This window comes from Anser cygnoides, chromosome Z (assembly GCF_040182565.1).
Source record: "Anser cygnoides isolate HZ-2024a breed goose chromosome Z, Taihu_goose_T2T_genome, whole genome shotgun sequence".
Taxonomy (NCBI): Eukaryota; Metazoa; Chordata; class Aves; order Anseriformes; family Anatidae; genus Anser; species Anser cygnoides.
The window spans coordinates 66,211,211-66,229,936 of NC_089912.1; the positions used below are offsets into that span (position 1 = coordinate 66,211,211).

An 18,726-nucleotide genomic window follows, 5' to 3' on the forward strand; every position below is an offset into this window, starting at 1 on the left:
GTTTTGTGCATTTTCCCATGAATTTTGTCAGTTAAAAACTAACACCGTTCTGTATCAATAAATCAAAACATGACAGGTGTTAAATGTTTTTTGAATCTTGATTTCTCCTGAGAAGATTCACAGAAAAAAACCTTTAAGGTATTTAGGTGTGTAAAGTCTGTTGATTTCATTGTCTAGGAGAAACTGTGTGGCTTATAAATTGTTTTCTCCATCACTTAACTCATTTTATGTTATTAAGGATTTTAATTATTTTGACCAAAGTGATCGCTGTTGTTGGTGCTGGGATGCTTGCTAGCACAGGAATACGTACACATGAAAATATAATTAAATTTAATGTATCAAACATTGCCTATTGGAAATATTTTTCCTATTCTAACAACTATGATTTTTATCATCCTTAGAAATTCTTGTGTGAAAATTAAGAATGTAAATTTCAAAGACATTGTTGATGCAAGTGGAAATATGCGTTAAATACAGTATAAATATTCAAACAAATATGGTTATGTTTGTTGTTCTCCCTAAAAGTCTTATGTTTTAGAATCGCTTTTGTTATTGTGTATTTAAAAATGTAACAGAATTTTGTTCTGTCCTGTTTTGAATTTCAGTCTTTATGTTCTTTCTTCTTGAGGTTGAAGTGGATCGTTTCCAAGATACAAAGAGACTTCTTCATGATTACTACAGGGCAATGGAAGGAAAAATCCCAACAGATGACAGTCAAGATTTTACTAGACTCCCATTGCTTGATATTATTGATATAGAACAGAAAGAAGATCAGAACAAATCAAGAAGGTAGAAATGCGTTATTAAATCATGCAAATATAAAAAATTATAAGGCATTCATTGCTTTGTGGGTGAATGTGGAAGTAAATGTGGGTGTATTTCAAAGGACTGGGAAATAAGAATTTTAAACTACTGGTTATAGTCAAATGATAAATCTTAAATCATTTTGACCGTTTAAGTTATTTCTGATTTTTGATTGACCATTTCATTTTCACATCATTTTCACTAATACAACTCTGAATTGTAAAATGTTTCAAAAGCTGCCTTAGAAAGAAATCTGTTCTAGGAATATTTCCTACTTCCCTCTGCATTGCTGACAGTTTGCAGCACAATCCTCATGCAACTAACTTAAATGTTATTATAGAGCATTAACAGTTTTAATATGTGCGCAGACAAACATAATGAAATGGGTCATGTAATGACAAATATAAACCAAAGCAGCCTAGAAAAACTCACAGAATTGAATGCAATATTAAAGGTAATGGATACCATCAAATAATTTCACAATATCAAAAATGCTGTCAACACCTATTTTTTTTAATATTTACAGCTCATTTAGAAAACATCTGAATAATGAGGCTGTGCTTCTAGCCCATGTCATTAGATCACACAGACGTTTGACATAGTTTTATCCCTCTATTATTATTCCTTGGTTTCTAGAGTTAAACTAGCCAATTTTCTTGTCATGCACACATTTTACCACTAATGGTCATAAGGAAAGTTCATCCTTTTTCTGTTGCTGTGATAATTTTTGAAAATAACATTCTCATTCTCTTAACATATTCTCCAAAATAGTTATAAAGTATCTCTTTACAAAGGGGAAGTGGTTTATGCCTTATATTTTATTTTTCAGGATTCCTCTAGTTTCTTCTAAACTGCCTTTACCGGAAACAAATACTGCCAAGTTAAAAAACAGGGGAACTCTACTGAAGAGTGTTAAGGATGAGAATTCTTCTGAAAATGTAGCAGCCGCTTTTGGCAAAGATGAAAATCTTATTTCTGATACATGGCAAACAGCAGTAACAGCAGTATCAGATATGGTAAGGAATGTTTTGTTTACTTAAAGATTTCTGGAAAGGACAGTCAAGGATTCCCATTCAGTATGTAGCCTGGACACACAGCCTTCACACTGTGTATCAGTTTCTTGTGTGTTACTCCCCTGCTGATATTTCCATTGAATACATTTGCATTTCTATGATGTAAGTGTTGGGATCCGTGTATTATCAGATCTGCAGCACCTCCATATTTGCAACTGACTCTTTCATTCCAGTACAGAGAGAAATACTTGAATGTTGGATCTATATATCTATTTCTTCCATGATAAACTCTCCCCTAATTCTTCAATAGAACTATGAGAAGAAGGATGTCTAGTCCTGGGATACAAGTTTTGTTCAAAACTTTAAAAACTTCAAAAACCATGGTTACATCCTTTTTTATATATAGCTAAAAGTAAATTAGGTTGTTCTTCTTTTTTTTTTTTTTTTTCATAATGATCATTTAAAAACAATTGAAATTCTGCAGCCTTACAGTGTAACTGTAGTGTTGCTTGTGTACGGTCTTACATTTCACATCTGACTCAGATTTCACAATTTTTCCCCGTGATAGATAGAGAGTGGATTACAGGAATTAAAACTACCATCTTTGTCTTACACTTTTGCTGTACAATTTTATTTTTGATACATTGATTACATTCTGATTATTTATTACTTTAAATATCTCTTTTATTTAAGTGTGTATGTCTTAGCAACTACTTGCAGTAAATATAGGCTATTTAAAACAATAATTACATAGTACTGATACCATTTACTTGACTGTGTGTGTGAATATGATGTAAAGGTAACAGCTGAAATGAAGTCAAAGGAAATGGAGGAAGAAGAAGAACAGCAGCTAGATTTGAAAGAAGATCTGAAGTCTTTTCAGACAATGTCAGGCAAAGCTACTGGAAAGGATGCCAAAGATACCAAAAAGCTTTCTCCCAAATCACCTACTAAAAAGACAGGTATTTGAAATGCAGACTTTGTTTTAGAAGTGCTTGAAATTACTGAAATGTAAATGTGACAGTAATATGGAAAGGGATAAACCAAGGTATTTAGTTAATATTTAATTTCTCTTTTTAAATGTCAAATATGTGAAAAGCTGATGATGATAAAGGAATGCAGAGGGTGTTGAATGACAGTTGGGTATATTTAATCTTATGTGTTATTGTTATTATTATATATGGATCGATATTCAAAATAAAAAGTAAATATTAATTTTTATCCATGTGCTGTTGTGGAATTAGGGAATTAGAACTATCAACTTAAATAAACTCCCATTGAATTCTTCATACTTTCCAGTCAAGCTAAAATGTTTCAAACATTAAAAAAAAAAAGAACAAAATCAATACATTAGCCAATATCTGAAGATATTTCTGAATGAATTCATTAGTAATTACAGTAATTTAGATCTCCCAAGGTCCATCATTTTAAAATATAACTTAAAGATGGTGTGAAGAAAATAAAATCTAATAGTATTTATAGTCCTAAAAAAGAGCAGACTTCTGTTGAGGTAGATCTTGCACATAGGCCTAGCAAGAGTCTGTCCTACCCTCTTATTTTTCACTGTGCACGTGAGAATACAAACTTTACTTGCACAAGACAAAAAGACCTAGAAGACTCTATGTCTTTAGCTTAGTAATTATCTAACAGTCTGCTGGGAAGACTCCTGGCATTCAGTGCTGTTTATACATTTTTTCATAAATACTTCCTTGAGCAGGTAGTGGTTTAAGTAACTGCCACAACTTTCTGCAAAAGTCATAGCTTATGCAAGAAGTCAGTTTAGTAGTATGAATCTTGTGTCTTTTGTTAAGACATTCTGCATATTAAGAGAGGGGCTTGAGCCCTCCATGTGTTGGGGTAACTTGAAATTCAGGTGTTCAATTTCCTGTGAGAAAGCTGTAACTGCAGAGTTATTTTGCATAAGGCAGGTAGCATTTTTTCTTTGACAGCCATTTTATTTGCAATGTACTCAGTCCTGCCTCTCTGGTTGAGTTGTGCTTATAGTACATTGAACAAGTATAGCCTTGCAAATACTAAGTGAATCTGTGAGCTCCAGGGAGATTTAGCTATGTACTTAGCTCCTCAATCCAGCCAAGAATTTCGTAGATGTTTAGTTTTCTAAAAAAGCTTTGTGATAGGAAATCAGCAGCTATCAGCTATTGTATGCTAAGTGGCTATGTTAGGCTTTTGTGAATTGCTTCTTGGAAATATTTTTTTTTCAGATCTGGTACTAGATGACTTACCTGAAGTCATAAAAATAGGAAGTTATAGATGTGTGACTACAACTCAGCTGTGAACTCCTCATGATACAAAATAAAATCTCAACTGATGCTTGTTTTATTGTTTATTATGAAAACAGTTACTGTAGTGCTCCTGTAACATAAGAATTCCCGTAGTTAGAACTACAGGCTAGTAACTGAGCGTTGCAATTTATCGCATGTAATTTTATCACTTCAAGATTTGACTGTTTGCTTTATGTTTACCTTATGTATCATGCAGATGCTATTGTAATTTTCTCTAACAGCTTCATCTGCTTTTCTTCTAGGATAAAGCAGTTACAAAGATTAATATTTTTGAATAATAGTCAAGGTGTTATGTATGCAGAAATAATTTTATGCATGACAAAATACCATGTTTACAATATCTGTTCACAGCTGGGTAAGCTAAAACAAGATGCAAAGGTAGCTCACAGAATGCTAAACTTGATTTTGCTGCAGCAGGAACAGCTATCTTTTAAAAGAGGTGTATTTTTGTACAGATTGTTATAAATTGGTAGATTTTAAGGTCAAAGAGGCCATTTTGACTTTCCAGGATCACAACGGAGGCGGATCTATTTAGTCATGATTTTCCATTCAGAAATACATTTTGGAATGTTATTTAACCAATTTTAATACAGATGTATATGTTGGACTATTTTTATTCAGTGTTAATCTTAGCATGTCTTGCAGATGTAAATCACATTTGAAGAAAACTAGCTGTTTTGTTGACATAAGACAACTGTGTAAACACATTTGCGTGCTCATAAATGGTCATACCAAGTGAGGTGGAAAGTGCCATTTTTCATTTCAAAAAATGCGACACACACAATTACCATCAAAGTCCAAAGACTGTGAGGGGGACTATTTTTCTGCAGGACTTCCTTCTACCGTACCTGTGGTCGAAGTCAGTCCAGTTCCTTTAACCTCTGAAGAATTAAAGAAGCAAGAACTGACACTTAAAATACAGCAAGAATATTTTGCTGCCCTGAAACATGAGGGTATGTTACTGTTTGGCTACTTACATTTGGTGGTGATCATTATTCCTAATTTAGGTAATGTAACAGTCAAAACTAACGAGAAGCTCTTTGGGGGAAGATGGATGCGTAAGTAAAGTAAAGTAGAGAAAATAGTGTCTGAAGAAATTAGGACATTTTTTAGAGTGGTAGTCATCAGGGAATTTTGTGATAGATATACCAAGATAGAAATGTTTTTCTTTAATTTAATTTCATTTCATTTCATTTCATTTCATTTCATTTCATTTCATTTCTTGTCATGTCATGTCATGTCATGTCATGTCATGTCATGTCATGTCATGTCATGTCATTTCCACAACTAAGCAAGTATTCTTCATGAAAGGATAAGTTTGGGATGGGCCACTCTTCAGTATTCAACTGAGTTCAGTATTTGAATTGTTTTGATCTGTGGAAGAATTTTTTGGTAATTACATATTTCATTGATGCTCTTCTCTCATTTCCTCTTCCTCAAGCTGTGCAGGATTTAAGCAGAGAGACACATATTTGCTTTTTCTTCCAAAGCCCCTACTAAACAGACCCTTCCAAAACCCATGTATGACTCAGTTTTCTGTCTCTTTGTTCTGCCCAATAACTTCCAAGCCAATTGGTCACTTTCAACAAAAAGTGGATGTCTGAAAAACAGAAGTTCCAAACTGAAAATGAGTTGATTTTTTTTTTCTTTGAAGATGGGTTTTGAGTAGAATAAAAAGAACTCATTCTCACTAAAGAATAGGTAGAGTTTATCTGTTACACATTCTGTTCAGCAGCAGTTAGCTAACCCATCATGTATTTCCTTGGCTGGGCTAACTTTTGCGTAGTAATTATGAAAACTAGAGGGCAAACAGCAGTTAATAAAGAAAACACAGATTCACAAGGCTTCTCTAGCTCCACACCAGACCAAATGTCTGTACATCTACCACTTTCCTTTAAGATACTCTCAGTTGCTTAGAACTTCCATGTCTTTGCCCTCAAATCAAATAACCTTTCTATGAGACCCAAATCGATGCTAGGTGTAAAATTTTGATCAACTCTTTCTTGCTTAATATAGGAAGTGCTCAGTATTGCATTCTACTGTGACTGAGAAATAACATTAAAAGGACCTGTCTCATACTTTTCACAGTTCATCTTTCTACACTAGCTGCCTAAAGAAAGTTTTAGCCCCAAACCTAAGTATTTTGAAAGCTTAGTAGTACATAGAGTAAGAATTATAATATAAATAATTTTACATTCTTTAACTTTGAAGTCACTATGCCAATTACTATATAATATTACTTATTTGAAAGATTCTGTCTCAAAGAAGGTTAAATATAAAGAAAAAATCAAGCTGAACACTGAATTTGCTTATGTTCAAGATTGAGAATAATCTCTAGCTACTCTTCTCTCATTCTTCTTTTCTAAGGCTTTTAAAAACTGTCAGTGTCTGTTTCATGTCTCTGTCAACACATTACCTTACCTGTCTCTTCATCCAGTTGATATCCTTTTCACCTTGGACATTGTTCTCACATCTTGTCTTTTCAGAACCTTTCTTCTGTATTAGTCTCTCAGTGAAAGACTCTCTCAGTTCTTTCTATTCTGAAAACTAACAAATTCTGAATTCTGAAATTCCCAGCATTTTTAAAAGTTTAATTTGGATACTCTATGCATAATTTTGGTAGAGATTAATTACTTTCCTAGTGGTCACTAACCAAATGAAAGCTGAGTTTTAGGGTATAAAATAGTCATATGTAGGAAGGTTGGAGCAAAACCAATGAAGTTAATTTTGAAGAAGTGGAAGTTAGGAAAAGAAAAGCAAACCTTTGTCATGATTAACATAGATGATGTTTTAGAAATGTTTTCTTTAATATTTATCTATAACATGTTACACTTGCATTGTTACGCTTCTAGGTCTGTTTGCTATATAGTGTTAATTTAGTTTGATGTCACTGTGTACTTAAACATCCCCTGCACCTCTGCATTAGCTTTATTAAGATATTTGTTACCCTGTGAATTCTGATGCTTATAGAATACACAGTTTTGTAAAATAAATGGTGCTATAAGGGTGATTCTGAAAAATTAATAATTTAAGAACATGAGAAATAAATATTTTGCTGCCTAAGTACAGGTTAATGTGTTAAACATCAGGAGCTTAAGGGTGAAAATTCCTGAAATTTTATAAGTATTAATTATTATTATTATTATTAAAAATATTTTAACAGAAGAAGCCACAAAATCTCGTCTAGAACTTATAAAAGAAAAAGCGTTAGCATATATTGAAGAACTAACAGTGAAAGCAGAAGAAGCTTATAAAGACATGGAAAAGTGGCTTGGAGCCAGGTTCCTAGCAGAAATGTCCAGGTAATGCATATCCAATTTTGAGCAGGATTCATTTATTTTTTTTAATGGACTAAGCTGGTAAAGGTGGTTGTTTATATAGAGCAAATAATTTGCAAAATGTATTAGAAAATAATCATTTCATTTCATGAGCTAAAATTTAATTTTATCTTAAATAACTGAATGGTAATAACACGGTTCTTCAATAATTAGAAGGTTCTGCTGGCAATGGTAGAGGTAATTAATTATCAGTTTTACTGTTTTGCTAGACTACAGATTTAGCAATTTATAAGCATCATCAGACAATCAGATATTCAATTTCCTAGATGTCTGTATATCATTTCAGTGGTTTTTGTCACTTTGGATTGTAGGTTTGTTTTGTTTTGTTTTGTTTTGTTTCTGTACTATACAAATACTGGAAAGCTCCACCTACTGTTATAAACACTATGTATAGCATTTATCAAAAAAATAATTCAATGTCTTTTTTTTTCTTGGCCATTTTTCTCTTCTAGCAAAATGTGCTTGGAACCACTATGTGACACTTAGGCCACCTGACATAGAGTGGCCTATGTCCATATCATTAAAGTGTTTTACTTTCCAGAAGAAAGATGTCACATTGCCTTATGGAAAATATTTCTGGCCTGTGCTAAATTTCAAAGCATACTTGGGGCAGTCCTGGTTGGTTCATGTCAGTGCACACCCAAGAATGTAATATGTGAAGGCTCTAACAGGCAATAGCTCAAAGAGGCTGAGCTCTACCTGCTAGTTTTATTGGCCCTCCTGACAACAATGTCTTCCAAAACACGTTATTTACAGAATATCATGTCCTTTGAATGGATGCAAGCATAATCCTGAGACCCCAGGCCAATCCGGTGCCTATACCTGTTAAAAAGTATAAGTCATGCTCATCAGACTTGGAACAGCAGTTCATGTATCTCTGCAGAATGCTACTCTAGAAAGTGTTTTTTGATCTACAATCTAGGGGCAGAGTAGGGGATGAGGCATTGAGAATAACCAAAAGGATGATTACAAATGGAATGTGTATCTCTCCTATAAAATTTATGGAATAAATAAAGTTTCATCCTTTCATATTTTTCCATCAGGTCTCTTATGTGGCTTAGATCTGCCTAAATTTCTTACCACAGTAATAAAATGTCTTGCTGCCAGAGTAGGAGTACACTTCATAATGATTTTGCTGAGTACAGAATTTATAAAGAGGATTTGTAATTCTTTCTTCAGGAAAGCTCCCAGAGTGTAAACACATTAAAATTTGAACTTGATATTAACATTCTCTATTAAAAAGTACTTACTGTTTCCTGCATTTACATTTTCACAGTGTTGAAAAGCTCATTGAGATAGGACGACACCACATTGAGTGTTCTAGCAAAATCCAGTATGAAATGACTTTAGAAGAAACAGATTTCTTCCTCAGCAGTGATGTAAAAGTGATTCCTGATCCTGTTCCTTCACCACATGTTCCACAAGTAGAGACCTCTGAAAGTGGTACTCTAACTATTTCACAACTTAATACATTTCATAAGCAGTTTCTACAAGTGGCACCTAAAGGTAAGAAAAAAAAATCAGCTTCATTCCAGAAAGGCAGTTAGATAGCTAATTAAAAAAGAGTAACTGCAAGGAGGTACTAAATATTAGTCACCTATATTGTTAAAGATCATACTACAGTTAAAGATGGCACTAAGTGTAGAAGCAAAGTTATAGTGTAAAATATTAGAAATGTGAAATACCAGACCACTTGAAAGCTTTTAGTGTCTCTTTCATGGGCTTTGTATCTTCAAGACCATGTGCTTAATATTCTTCTAACTCTGACTGTAGTATGTTTTTTAAAGTGCTACGTATCATATTTTGCTTAGAGATCATTTCAAATGCAAGTCTTTAACTCATTTACTAATTCAGAACTCAGTAAACACTGAAGCTGTATTATTTTAAAACATTGTTGAAGAAAACACTGTTTTTATGAAACTATTAGATAGGGTCTATTAAACTGTTAATGATTATATTCTTCAAGTAAATGTATGCCAGTTGTTTTGGGTGATTTGCAAGTATTAACTCATTTTTTTTTTTACTTTGTAAGTATATTTACTGTGTACCTACCCTCTAGTTATGGGAACTTTAAGTTTAGGACATTTAAAAATACTTTCTGTCAAAACATTATTTTTAAACTGAGATGGCAAATAGTTAAACACATTTGCAGAGGTTTGCCCTACTATCAGTGTTCCAGATTACAATTGTGACTTTAGTACAAGTGCCACTAAGACTGTGAACCAGAATCCATAAACCTGTACTTACAATTTTGGATCCAACTCTTCCAATATAATAAGGCCACAAAGGCACAATGACGTTGAATGTAATCCTGTATTCAGAAATTATTTTCATGCATAGTTATGGAGAAATTCCATTTAGCTTTTGAACATGAACGCATTTTAAGAAGAATGATGTTAAGAATTTTCCTTTAGAAAGATGTTTATCATTCTATCTATAATGCAGAGATTATTTGTGTGTGTGTAAGCATTCCAAATGCCTCTACAGAGACTAAGGAAGCAGATATTATTGCATATATAATGCCATGTGAAACTAAAAATCTGTACACTTGTAATCATTAGTGCCATAGGGGTAAACATACTACGCAAATACCAGTTTTGACTGGTCATTCCCATTAAAAGTTTTTTTTTTTAATTATTCCTTAATTAAAATATTTAAAACTAAAAACATTGTCTAATATGAACTCGAATATTCTTGAAATTTTCAAGATAGAGAAAAAGTGTTTTCATTGTGCCTTTGTAATAGATAGCAAAAATACAAATGAAATCTTTAACTTTCTACAATATTGTCTTTTTGATATTATGTTCACTAAAATGACCCAACAAAGCAAACTTTTTCTTTGTGAATTAGCTTGGAAGGTAAGACTCAGTCTTTTTAAGACTAAGTACATAATAGGTTCCAAACTCTGGAAGCTTACATCATGATTTTAGTGTTGGTAGACCATATAATTCATACCAGGAAGGCTCCTATCCAACATTCTTCATTCACTTAATGACAGAATGATCTAGGACTGATCTCACAATTAGGCAGGACCCAAGTTATATACAATCATTTTTATTTGTATTGGAGTGATGGTGCCTGCTAGGATCCCATAGGATTGAAACAATTCTTTAGACTCCTTCCAGCAAACCACAGGGCAGTCAGCAGAGGTAACACTGCAAATGACAGAACAATTGCTACAGTAAGTATCTTGTATAGCAGGACATCTACTTTATCCTGAACCTTCATTGTTTCATTATTTCAAATTCTTTATCAGGTGCAAATAGAAGAAACTCATTCCGATTCATGCTGAAATATTATTTTCTCCAAGTATACAGGAATTCATCTAAACTTTCAGATTGGAAGCGTATAGGTAATGTAGGAGATAAATATCCTCTAGCATAAGGTCTTCATTGTTTCTTCCATTGGGATGCCCTAGCTCCAACAGAGATATCCAGCTGTCACAGCATGACAGTATTTCTTTGTAATTTCTTCCTCTCTTGCCCCTTCCTGCACTCTGGAACAATGAAAATAAATTATTTAAAGTGAGGTTCTCAAGAACATGCAACAGCATTCTTCTACTGCCTGGTGACTATTAAGTCAAAATATTTACCTTTTTGGACAGCTGATTTAGGATGTGAATTGTGCAAGTCATCTTTAAAATATTTTTTTCCATTCTCTTACGCACTGTAAAAGTATCCCAGATTTCCTAAGACAACCACTACCCATCACCACAAGCACTAGACTCTACAGGGAGAGTTAAATCCTTCCTCTCAGAAAATCAGGAAAAATTCTTTACATCCTTCTGTCTCCCCTTGTTTAATAGAATGCCCAACAGAAAATATATGCCTCCTTCATGATTACTCTTGTATCGAACAAAACAAGGAAATACACTAAAGCACCCAGCACGTTGGCGGTGAAGTTGTTGGATAGCAGCTAGCTCTAAAGGAGATACAAAAAAGTAGCCAGCTAGTAATCTTTCTACTGCAGAATCTCCAAACATCTAGATTATTTTTGGCCAAACATCTTAATCTTTTAATTCCTACTTGCCTGGGCAGTCCACTGAGCATTTGTAATAGAAATAAATCAGAGAACATGAGGCATAGACTGTAGGGCAAGTCTACATATTTTAATAAAATAAATCCACCAATCCTCTATACTATGTAAATAGCAAAATTCCTAAAGTTGTTCTGAAAATGGAATATTAGGCTGATTTTGTATAGCATTGTGAAGATTTCATAAAGAAGAATTTTGAATTAATTGAAATCATAGAATCATAGAATCATTAAGGTTGGAAAAGACCTTCAAGATCATCAGGTCAAGATCATCTTTCAATTTACCTGGAAAACCAAGCAAAGCAAAGAGTAAAAAGGAGAAACTATGAGGTTGGAAGTAAACAGTTTTCTCACAGGATATTTGGCAGACGTCAAAAGGATGTGTTTTCAAATATGTCTAACAAATTGACAAAAAAAAAGCAAAAAATGGAACTACCAATATACTTTAAAATTATTAGGTATTTACAAAAGAAATCTTATAAAATTATAAACAGTTTTGTGTTCCCTAGGAATTTAAAGTATTAAAGAACTGCGGATTCATCACAGACAACTTGTTCTATCCTGCACGCTTGGTTCTCCGTGGAGGCACATTACTGGCCATTCTAAGCACCGATGGACAAAAACTGTGACCTCTGCTGGACCTTCCTACATACTGACCCAGTCTTTCATTTGATAAAGAAATATTTAAATGTTTTAATTTATTAATTCAAGTGCCATTGCCCCAACTCAGGGTGGCTCTGCAGTATTTGTTAATTTCACTAACTCCTTTGATCCTTTTGTTAACAGTGGTTTAATATATTGCCTCAGGATTGTGCTTCTTTTTTATAGAAAGAACTGTGCCAGGTCTGAAATGGAGCTGATAACACTCTTTTTTCTTTTTTTTTTCCTCTCCTCTTCTACAGTCTCTTTCGACATGTTCTGTTCCTATGAACAAAATTAAACTAACCATGGATCTCATCTCCTCTGATTCTCTTTAGCACCATTTTCAGCCTATGACCGCATTTACTGTCAATTCAAATAGCATGCGTCTGAAATTTCTCAAGTTTAAAGGTGCTTCAGAGAATGCAATTTTGGTAATGCTTTGCATTACCAAACTGGTCAAAATATATTCTATCCTAGATTTTTATTCTTCAGTTTATGACTGGAGTGAATTTTAAATTGTATTTTTTTTTTCTTTTTCTTTTCCACAGCAATGATCTTCATGAGCAATCCCAATTTGAATTATAGAACTGATTATTTATCTGAAATAATTTTCAGTCAGGCTTTAAGAACTTCTATATCCAATATCCAAAATTTAAAATGACTGTTTTAAAAAACTTTGAAGTAGTCTGCTAAGATGTGAACAGTCTCAGTAATTTTGCCAAATGTGATTCCAGATTTGTCAACCGTAGAAGACAATCAATGACCAAATTGTATTGCTATTTCTTTTCTAATTATAGACTTTTCAGTTGAGTTTTGCTGCGCTGTCAGATTCGGAACAGATAAGCATATCAGTGTACATGTAGTTCTGTTTATTTTTTTTGTCTTTTTCATAAAAGGTTTTGCTTAGTGTCACAGTCCAAATTGCACCCAGACCATGAATAATGTGTACAGGTTATGCTACCTCTTCTGAAGTACTTTCGTAGAAAAAGCTCATGAACTTATGATAGTAGCCCTCGTGATCTGACTTTGGTGTGAATAGGGGCTGAAACTTATATGCAAATATGGAAATAAGTTCTTCATCTGTAACTTTTATCTTTTCTAAGACTAGATTTCAATGTGTTTTTTTTCAAAACTTGAAAATAAGAAAGTCTAAGTTTGTAGGCAGAGGAACTATTTTTACTCGACCAGTAATATAGATAATAATATATTACTCGACCAGTAATATAGATAGAAAATGCCTAAACTTTTGAAATATAAAGCCCTTCATCAGATATCCAGGATAGGTACAATACCTCTCCTTACAGATACTGGAAAATTTGTTAATTCTAATTACGTTTACTTTCACTTCCCCACACACACCCCCCATTAGTCTTCTACTGAATAAATATCATGTATATTATTTAATTTCAGTAGCTGTTACTGTCTGCCTATGTCGTTTAAAAATCTGTGTATCCAATTACTTTTATGAAACATTTAACATCTTTGTATGTGTCTGTGCACTTGAATATATATATCCCAGTATCAAGATCCCTATGAATATAACAGAGGAAGTTTCCTTTCCCCTCATTTCACCTGTGCAGCAACTAGCATAACTTACTCTGAGATTCTAAATTTACAATCCTAATTCTTGATAATTAGTAAAGATTAGGCATGTAACACATCAGAATCAATAATAATTAGTGAATAAAGCGAGAATTTCAGTGAGAAGCACTTGCAGGGGGTGATGAGCATCTGATGAGTATCTCAATTTCTTTGTTGGGAATGAATCATATTCTTGAGATTCCTGTCTTTTTCACTGAATGACAGTATCCCCTATTACTACCTTTTAGTGGTGTAAATGCTAAATTTGGATGAATATAATTCAGCCTAAGGCTTTAGTTCATTCATTTATCCATTGCAGTATTGCTACAGAGTCTGGTGTGTAACTTGCATAGATCTCTGTCATCCAAACATCTAGCCAAAAAATAGAATATAATAGGATAGAGTAGAGTAAACTTGAAAAAGAGAATGAAGTGTTAAAATAATTCTTGTCTCTAGTGTAGGTTTACAATTTCTTCATGTTTTGTTGCTTGTATAAATTTCTAATCTCTATATTTCCTACAGTGTTCCTCAGTTTAGAGAGAGGAACCCTATTTTCATACAGTGCCGAACTGGAATTTAAAATCAAAATATTATACTGCTGTCTTGTGTGTCATTAGAAAACAGTCTCTTTGTATGTACCTATGTCTTATAACTGAGGCATGGTGACTGCTCTTTATGCTTTTTATGACACTTCAAAATGCCTCAGATGTGGTCATAATCTTAACTTCTTTTTTTTTTTATTTGTTTATTATATTTCTGCACTGTTTATTAAAGTAGATGTAAATGCATGTCAATGTCAGCTGGTATATCACTGAATGATACGATCTTTAAAACCGATTTAACAGATTTTAATGACGAGCTAACTTATGTAGATTTTTCTGCGTATGCTTTCCCTTTCATTTCATTGATGACAAAGTTTTTTTTGTCAAAAAGAAGTAGCTCCATAAATAGAGAAGATGAAGTTTTGTTTTTGAACTTTTTTCAGTACTGAAGATTTCGTTTTGTATCCTGTGTTCTTTCCACAGTACCACTGCAATAAATCCAGCCCTTTTCCCATGTTCCCAGTTTCTTCCCAGTAACCTACCTCCTGCTCCATTCCATGTCTTTTAGCCTTATTTGAAAAAAATATTGTCTTCTTTCCATGTCCTCTTATCTATGTTTTTTGCTTGCACAGCGATGGCCAAATACACTGGATGTTGTGTGTGGTCTGGAATTGAGTGTAGGCTGACATACAAGTCTTGGCCACAGAGCAGCTAAAAGCTTGGCATCTCCCTGCTTTTTCCTCAGTAGGGATGATATGAGTATCATTGTCCTGTTCCTCAGAACAGATCTGGAAGAAAATTTTGGAAACTTCATATCTCTACCCTACTGACAAACTTGGTTCAAACTGGCCATTTAGAAATTATCAGTGAGGAAGAATTGGCAGGCAGATAAATTTATGTAGAGCTGCAGAGACAGCACAGCTGCATAACCTTCATTTCCTTAGGTAAGTGTGGTAAGAATATACTCGAGAGAAGACCTGTAATGAATATAGTCTGGTTTATAGGGATCATCATAATTTAGATGGGTTAGGGATCTGATCTGATGATTCATTCCTCTTAGCATTTACTGTTCTCACATACTGTAGAATATACTGACTTTCTAAAAACACATATAGCTGATCACTTGTAAATACAAGATGTACAAAATAGAATTTTCCAAGAGATTAAAACCATTGTGTTTTGAAATAAAAAAATAAATAAATCAAAACTTGAAAAATGTTAGTGACATTGAAAGTCCACCTTATAGGGAATCCTATCTCAGACAGTGGCTCACAGAACCTATTCTGATCCTTATTTTTTTCTAATCAGCACCAAAAACAAAAACCAAAAAACACCAACACAAAAAAAAAAAAACAAGGTTCCCATACACCTCAAGAAGCAGTAGGCACTGCAGAGGTGTTATCATAACACATTATCATATTAGAACCATTTTTCCCCTTCCACCCTCTGACCTCTGCAGTTGCAGACCCTTTAATCCTGCCTCCTATCTCCTTTTTAACCTATTATTGTGTTTTTGTGGCTGCCTACTGCTAGGGAAGGTTTTCAATCTTTACTGTTTATTAAGAATTGTTCTCCTCCTCTCTTTTTGGTCCTGGGTGTCCTTGGGCACACTTCAGAAAAAGAAAACTTCTGCGGAAGTCCATTTGTTTTTGCTGTTCACATGGACTACAGCTGCTAGCATGGATTTAAAGTTTTCTGTTAGATATAAACAGCTCTTTCAAAGAATTACTCATACTAGAAATATATTTAAACTGCATGTTCCTAACATTTTTTTCACTGTTATAGCCTTTCAGGATGCTTATAATAAAATGGGAACAAACTGTTCTCAGAAATTCTATAATGCATATATAAAAGTTTGCCCCTTCTTGTACAATAGACAAGAATGGAGTACAAGGAGTCTTTCTCATAAGATTTTTGAAAACACCCAAAATACCAGTTCTTTCTATGATTGTCTTAATATAATTGTTAATTTTGCTTCTTGAGGTACAAATTACAGCAAGGATGGTGGGAGTCAAATTGTTCATCAGTGCTTTACTTCTCCTATTTTCCAATGAATAGATTTCAAATTTTATTGCCTAAGTTCTCCTTGGAATTTGTTGTAGTTATTTGGCTGCTTTCTTTTCCAAGCCGTGACCTTATGGCAACTGTATACTAAAAGAATCATTAAATCACCTGCCAAAGGTAGGAGATTCATGAGCTCTAGAGAGAAAAATTTCAAAAATGTCAGCTTATTGCACTTCTTAGTACAAAATATAAGAATGACCACCTTGAAAACAATTTGGAAGAACAATGTTGAGAACAATCTCGATGCTTTGAGAATGTCTCAATTTCGAAAACAAAATGTGAAGCTTATGCAGTTCCTCTCTCTCAAAACAGTAATAATTTTTTTCTGCAGATAAACATACTTAAAGATGATCAGGTCAGTTAAATGTGCTTTAGAACATCTTATTTATTCTGGGACAGATATTTGGTTATGTATTTATGAACTTGTTCCAAGTAAAATTTTCTGTTAATATCAGGTGGAATTGTCATCATAATAGGCTTGTGACGTCAGCAGTATCTTCTGGAGACATTTTTCCTCAAAGACAATACTGAATTCCATTCCCTGACTCTGTTTTTTTCTGTTTCAAAAATGGTATCTATGTTGCTGCATTTTACTGGTTGCAGATTCTGACAAACCTCTGGTAGTCAAAAGGAAACTATAGCCAAAACTGACCATTTTTTACAAGGGTCCTGAGTAATATCAAAGTGGTGTAAGAGGAGATCTCAGTTTTATTTACTCCCTTTTATGGCTGTTTATTTTAAATCACAGTCCAGTCCCAATTTAACAAACTAAATGTGGAAGAAAAAAAAAAAAAAACAATTGATAAATTATTAAATAAAAACTAGTTTATATTTAGTTGTTTCTTTCTAAATTATAGCCATAAGAGCACTGAAGCAATTTAAAGGCAAGAGTAATTCTTCTAGCAAGAGAGAAGTTGGTGACAAAGGGAAGGAGAAGAAAGATTTGGAATATCAAAGAACAAAGAGGAATCGCCAGTTTCCAAAAATATGGCTAACAAAGTACTCCTGGTTAAAATATGATGATGAAAGGGGAATAATGTTCTGTGCATTGTGTCGCAAGCATAATGTGGATTTGGGGGAAAACGTTCATAATTTTTGTTCTGGCACTGATGACTTCAAACTTGAATTTATAAATACACACCAGAATAGTGAAGCTCATGCCTGGGCTACCTGCATGGAAGCTGCCAGTACTGCCTCACCAAATAGAGCTTCTGCTGAGCAGATGTTGAAGAGTATGAACTCCATAACATTAGGAAGAGTAGAAAATATTTTTAGAACATGCCATGCTATTGCTAAGTCTGGTCGTCCCTTTACAGACCTTGACTGGATGTGTAAACTAGATGATATGAAAGGAGTGGATATTGGTTCTGTATTTAGAAATGACAAGTCAGCAAGAATATTTATACATTTTATCGCTGAAGTAGAAAGAAGGGCTCTAAAAGAGAAACTGGAGAAATGTAAATTCTTTTCTCTCATTAGTGATGAAGTCACAGATAGCATATTCAAAGCAGCTGCAGTTGTCTACGTGCGCTTTGCAAATGAAGGAAAAGTCCATTGCCAGATTGTTGGAGTTCAACCTGTTCAAAAAAATGATCCTTCAAGTATAAAAAATGCAATTGAGGAAATCTTAGAAATAAATCTTCAGCTCAATTTGGGAAACCAAGACTGGTCAAGAAAATTAGTCGGGTTTGGAAGTGACGGGACAGATGTCATGATAGGAGAAAACAATGGGGTAGCTGAGCTTCTGAGGGAAATTCAGCCTTGTGTACAGTCTGTGCATTGTTTTGCTCACCGCCTAAAGCTGGCTTACAAAGGAGCACTGAAAAATATTCAGCTATACAATATCTTAACCAATGGCTTGAGAAATATGTATTATTTTTATCATAACTCACCTCTAAATAAGAATAATCTCAAAGCCACGTATGAAGCCATCAGGATACGCCCAGCAATTCCTTCTCGCATTGGAGGCTCGCAGTGGCTTCCTCGTCTACAAACAGCTCTACAAATTCTCCTTAAAGGTTATCCTGCGATTGTTCTACATCTGAGTAAGGTAACTGATTTAAAAATTGGATGTAAATTTTGGAAAAATTAATTGCTATGGTTAATTTTGGTCCACTTACCTGATACGTTTTGTTTCCATATTGATTTCCAGATTGAAAAAGATTCAAGAGCCTCAAATAGGCAGAAAGTCAAAGGACTTTTACACCTCCTTCTGAAAATGGAGATAGTCAAGTTTTCCCATTTCTTGTTGGATGTCATCAATGCCCTCAACATTCTGTCACGTGTTACTTTGGATCACAACTCCTCCATTGCAGATATATTTGCAACCATGCAGTCAACAGTGGAAACACTCCACATGTATCAAACAAGGTCTGACATTTGTAACGACTGAGTCCTGATTTCTT

General features: G+C 33.9%; 1 protein-coding gene across 11 annotated transcripts in view; it reads left to right on the forward strand.

The window, feature by feature from the left end:
* SPEF2 (sperm flagellar 2) overlaps positions 1–18,726 on the forward strand; it is an 89,137-nt gene that overhangs the window by 47,385 nt on the left and 23,026 nt on the right. For 4 of the 11 annotated variants that reach the window (XR_010827728.1, XM_066988283.1, XM_066988284.1 and 1 more), the window contains 8 exons: positions 629–789; positions 1,634–1,820; positions 2,617–2,779; positions 4,951–5,073; positions 7,284–7,422; positions 8,735–8,964; positions 17,179–18,371; positions 18,474–18,691. Coding sequence is in view for 9 of the 11 variants with exons in the window: in XM_066988283.1 (XP_066844384.1) it covers positions 629–789; positions 1,634–1,820; positions 2,617–2,779; positions 4,951–5,073; positions 7,284–7,422; positions 8,735–8,964; positions 17,179–18,371; positions 18,474–18,691 (2,414 nt within the window). In the remaining 2 variants the exon portion in view is untranslated. Of the gene's footprint in view, positions 1–605; positions 790–1,633; positions 1,821–2,616; positions 2,780–4,950; positions 5,074–7,283; positions 7,423–8,734; positions 8,965–12,001; positions 18,372–18,473; positions 18,692–18,726 lie in introns of those variants that run through there. The other 7 variants (XM_066988287.1, XM_066988286.1, XM_066988288.1 and 4 more) reach the window with 5 other exon arrangements.